The sequence below is a fragment of the Orycteropus afer genome, unplaced genomic scaffold, assembly GCF_000298275.1.
Source record: "Orycteropus afer afer isolate SDZICR_OR568_19922 unplaced genomic scaffold, OryAfe1.0 scaffold00943, whole genome shotgun sequence".
NCBI classification, from domain to species: domain Eukaryota; kingdom Metazoa; phylum Chordata; class Mammalia; order Tubulidentata; family Orycteropodidae; genus Orycteropus; species Orycteropus afer.
Window position 1 is genome coordinate 357557 of NW_006922530.1, and position 4507 is coordinate 362063.

Below are 4507 nucleotides of genomic sequence, written 5' to 3' on the forward strand. Positions count from 1 at the left end.
TATGACATAGGTCTCCATAAAAGGTTCATAATGCTTGTTCAAAGAAATAAAACGAGAATTCTGTTAGCTAGGTTTTGTAACTTTCAGAGTATGTGATATAAAATTGTGTAGAAGATGGAGGGGCTGGTTTCAGCATTCCTACCATGGGCAAACTCCAAGCCAGAACTCCCCGCCCACCTTCTGCTGCTCTGTTTGGTCCCCATGCACACATCACCCTCAACCCTGTGTGATTCCCTCACTTACGTTCATAGTGTGTTATCTGCCCCATGTGAATGGAAACTCCACATAGGCAGGGATTGGGGCTCTGCTGCTAGACCTCAGTGCTAAAGCCGTGCCTGTATTTGTTGTATGAGTATCCAGTACTTGTTGGAAGAAGGCACAAATGCCACTTCCCTCTCTGCTCACAGAGATGAGGGCTTTGGCATTTCTCTGTCTGCAAGACCCACTGACTAATCCCTTCTTTGATGCTGAGCGGCTGCTGTACAGAACCAACAGACACAGACCCCAAGGGGGACTAAGGCAACAGAGAACCAAAGGAGACACAGCTGGAGGTCTGTAAGGAAGGTCATTTGAGCCCACCCCCCACCGGGTCAGCCAACCTGAAGGAGAGACCACCCACCTGCTGTCTGGGGAGTGCGTGGTGGTAGCTCAGTCAGGTGTCTGGAGACCACCAGCCCAGCCCACCTTGTCCACGCACACCCAACAAAACCAGGCAGTTCCGAGTTCAGAGAATGGCACTTTATTTTAAAATTTGATTTTTTTGCCATGGTTTTCTACCGATTCTTCTGTGATGGTGTCATCTTCTTCGACAGTGACTAGGGCCTTCTTGCCCACCAGATTAAAGATGTCTTCAGGGGGATAGCCCTTTGGCTCAGCCACCTTCACAGTGAGCATGTCTAGTGTTAGAACGGTGCCTTCTGGAATTTTCACTTTGGCCACCACGGACTTACCCAGCTGCAGACAAAATTAAGGCTCGTTAAGGAATCACAGGAGTAGCTGCCACACGTTTGCCCTAAACCCAGGTTCCCCGATGAGTCTTCCAAAGGAACCCTGAAAGCAGAGACGTGCTGTTCCCATGGTGACTCGACAAGTAAGGCTATCAACAGAGCCAGGTTCAAATCCCAGCTCAGTCAGTCATAAGCAGTATGATCTCTGACTAGGTTTTAGCTTCTCTAGAAAATGGGAAATAGCTGGAGGTCTGGTGGTGCAATCGTTAAAGCATTTAGCTGCTAACCAAAAGGTTGGCAGTCTGAACTCACCAGCCACTTTATGGTAGAAAGATGAGGCAGTCTGCTTCCATAAAGACTGAAAGCCTTGGAAACCCCTTGGGGAAGTTCTGTGTCCTACAGGGTCACCATGAGTTGGAATGGACTAGATGGCTGTGGGTTTGGTTTGGGTTATACCTTGTCAATAACTGTAAAGATGAGAGGCACAGTGAGGGTAACAAGAGCCCGAGAATAATCTCTTAAGTTCGCACCCCCCACCCCCAGCAGTCGACAGGCGTGGGGAGGTGGCGAGGGAAGGATGGGGTGTGATCCGGGGGTCAGCCTCATGTGCATCCCCTTGGACTTGCACCCTGGGGTGAGTGCCTGTGTCTGTCAGCCTTCACTGTGTGGAGATTAGCAGTAAGAACACGTGTAACATACCTGAAACACAGAATGCTCGCAATACATGGAAACTAAGACGACATTGGTCAGCACTCAGCTCGACATCACGTTATAATATGGGGCAAGTGAGGCCCATAGAGGACAAGTGACCTGCCCAAGGGTGCAAGAGCCAGGCCGAGACCCCAGGATCCCCAACTCCTGGTCCGCTACTCTCGGGATACAGACCTTCCTGCCCCCTTGTTTGGTAAAACAGGGATATAGGAGCCTTGCAGACGGTGAGTATGCCTCTGTCTTACAGAGGACAGGAAAGGGCGTCTCCTAGGACAGTGGACAGGACAGGCAGGTGGAAGGATACCTGATGCATACAACCAGGATGTCCATATCTTTCCATAAATGCTGCTGAACAAAGGACGTTTTCTCTGTACCCTCCAGGTAGGGGCTCAAGGCACCCATTCCACTTGGAATTTAGTGCCAGGAAAAAAAATCTGTCCACTGATAATGACCAGACTGTGCACACTGCTATATGTCACTCTTTGCCCAGAGAACCAGGAAGCTTGAGCCAAATTAGGTGCTCAACCCCTGTAACTCTCATTCCCACCTTCCAATGCAGTTCTCTCCCCTCACCCACTTAGAGAAGGACCTGCTGCCGCCAGCCACATGCTCCCCCACACGGGCAATGCCTTCATGTGCCACAGCCCTTTCCCAGTGCTCAAGGAACCCCCCCTGGCTGAGCGTTTCTCAGGGCTCACCTCCTGCAAGGGGCCCCAAACACAGCTCACCCCAGGGCCTCTTACAAGGCCCCAGACACCATCACCGCACCCTCCACCCTCACACTTCTAGGATCTAGGAGGTCTGGGGCCACAGGTCTCAGAGGCTTACTGGAAGATGCTAACATCATCGCAGGGGCCAGGGAAACCACTAAAGTTCCCCTTGAGGACAAAGTTTTGCCTGCTGCTGACAGCAGTCCAAAGACACTCAGAAGGGCTAGCGCGACTTTCCTTTTTCATCAGCCTGGGCTCCAACAGGGTTGGTACTGACCCCACCTCTCCCTTCCCATAGCAGTGGGACAGGCAGAACTCACCTTCTGGTGGCAGGCCATCTCACAGGACAGCAGCTGCTTCGTCGGGGAGCCCAGGGCCCTTTCCACGAGGCGCACGGACCGCACCAGCTCGGCCAGCTCTCCGGGCTCCAGCGAGGCTGAGTGGTCACTGCCCTTCCAGGTCTTGTCCAGAGTTATGTGGCGTTCTAGCACCTTGGCCCCCAGAGCGACCGCAGCCACAGATATGGCTATGCCTGTCTCGTGCCCGGAATAGCCTATGGGAATGTCAGGAAAGAGCTTCTGATATTCCTGTACGACAGAAAAATGGAAAGGTGAACAACTCCAGACTCTCACAGTGCTTCACGCACACACTCCGCAGTCCAGCAGATCTGGGTTTGAGTCCCAGTTTAGCTGCTCAGTAGCTGTGCGACTACAGGCAAGATACTGAGGCTCCCTGAGCCTCTGTTTCCCGGGGATAATACTGTCTGGCCAGGGTGCCCATAAACACAGGAAAGGCACTTAGCATGTTGCAAATGCTGAAAAAACAAACACCGATGACTACTGTTATCATTAGGAATGCATTTTAAGAATGTTTCATATGCATTGCAAAAATTAAAATTAAACAAAGAATGTTTTGTACGTGTACAAATGTTGTGAATAACAACAACAAAACCAAATGTCTAGACTTCTTCAAAAAGCATCCGTGTCAGTTAATTGGCCTGCGATGCCGAAAGCAAGGTGCCGTGTGCACACTGTTATCATCAATAATACATAAGCCCAATCTCAAAACAACCCTTTGGTGGAAATGCTACATAATTAATTAATCGGTTAGCTATAATTCACTGGCTGCAACAAATGTCGTGTGAGGGTGACCAGAAGGTTTGAGTACAGTAGAAAGATTCAGGTGGAGTATAATAAGAGACAGGATGGCAGGGCAGCCAAGGCCTCAAACACCAGCCAGGCTGAGGGTGTGTGACAGACAAGAAGGGCACAGACTGCTGGGTGGGTCAGCAAATTCAACCTGGGACCAGAGCCTGGCCACAGCCTCCTAAGTCTTTGTCTCCACTGCCTTCAGACCAACTCCACTGTTCCTCCCCGTGGCGCTCAAAATGTAACTTGGTGAGGGGCGAGATACACATCTATGTGATTATCATGCAAAAATATTAGAGTAACATGAACAGGTGGGCTGGTCTCACAGGGAAGGACCCTGCAAGTAACTGTCACCATGGGCTGGCACCTCAGGTGGGGATGAAGGGCAAACGGGACGATGAAACAGTGAGGAGGTGGAAAATTCTGGGGCCCGCCTCCCAAGCGGTTAATCACAGTCACCTCCGAGGGGCAGGCGACAGGGACGTGCACTTACACAGCATGTATGTGAAAGCCGTTAGCATTGCTAAAAAATAGCATCCGTGTTTAAATTTAAAAAGCAACACCACCAGCAAAACACGACTTGGTGGTAAGCCAGAGTGGGGGAAAAAGCACCGGGCGGGGAGGACCAGAAAGCGGCAGGTGTTTAAAGTCAAACATGAGGACTGTGTAGCAACACGGAGAAAGAAAAGCTCACATTATCATGGGAGCAAAGAATATCAAATGCGCACTGGACTGGATGGGAAACTGGTTTACTGTAACATCAACATGTGTGGGTATATACAGCTACATTTATCCAAAATTTCGAATTCCATTCATGGGACTATAACGTTTTGCCTGAGAATTACATATATATATATACGTATTTACACGTGTGTGTGTATATATAAATATACGGGAGCTCCAGTGGCACAGTCGTTGAACACTCAGCTGCTAACCAGAAGGTCACTGGTTCAAACCCACCAGCCGCTCCATGGGAGAAACTGGCAGTCTG

General features: G+C 50.2%; 1 protein-coding gene across 1 annotated transcript in view; it reads right to left on the reverse strand.

Moving 5' to 3' along the window:
• Positions 1-744: 744 nt before the first annotated feature.
• NANS (N-acetylneuraminate synthase) overlaps positions 745-4507 on the reverse strand; it is a 23708-nt gene continuing 19945 nt past the window's right edge. The window contains exons 5-6 of the mRNA XM_007958351.2: positions 2689-2955; positions 745-954 (exon numbers count right to left, since the gene is read on the reverse strand). Coding sequence (XP_007956542.1) covers positions 745-954; positions 2689-2955 — 477 coding nt within the window. The remainder of the gene's footprint in view (positions 955-2688; positions 2956-4507) is intronic.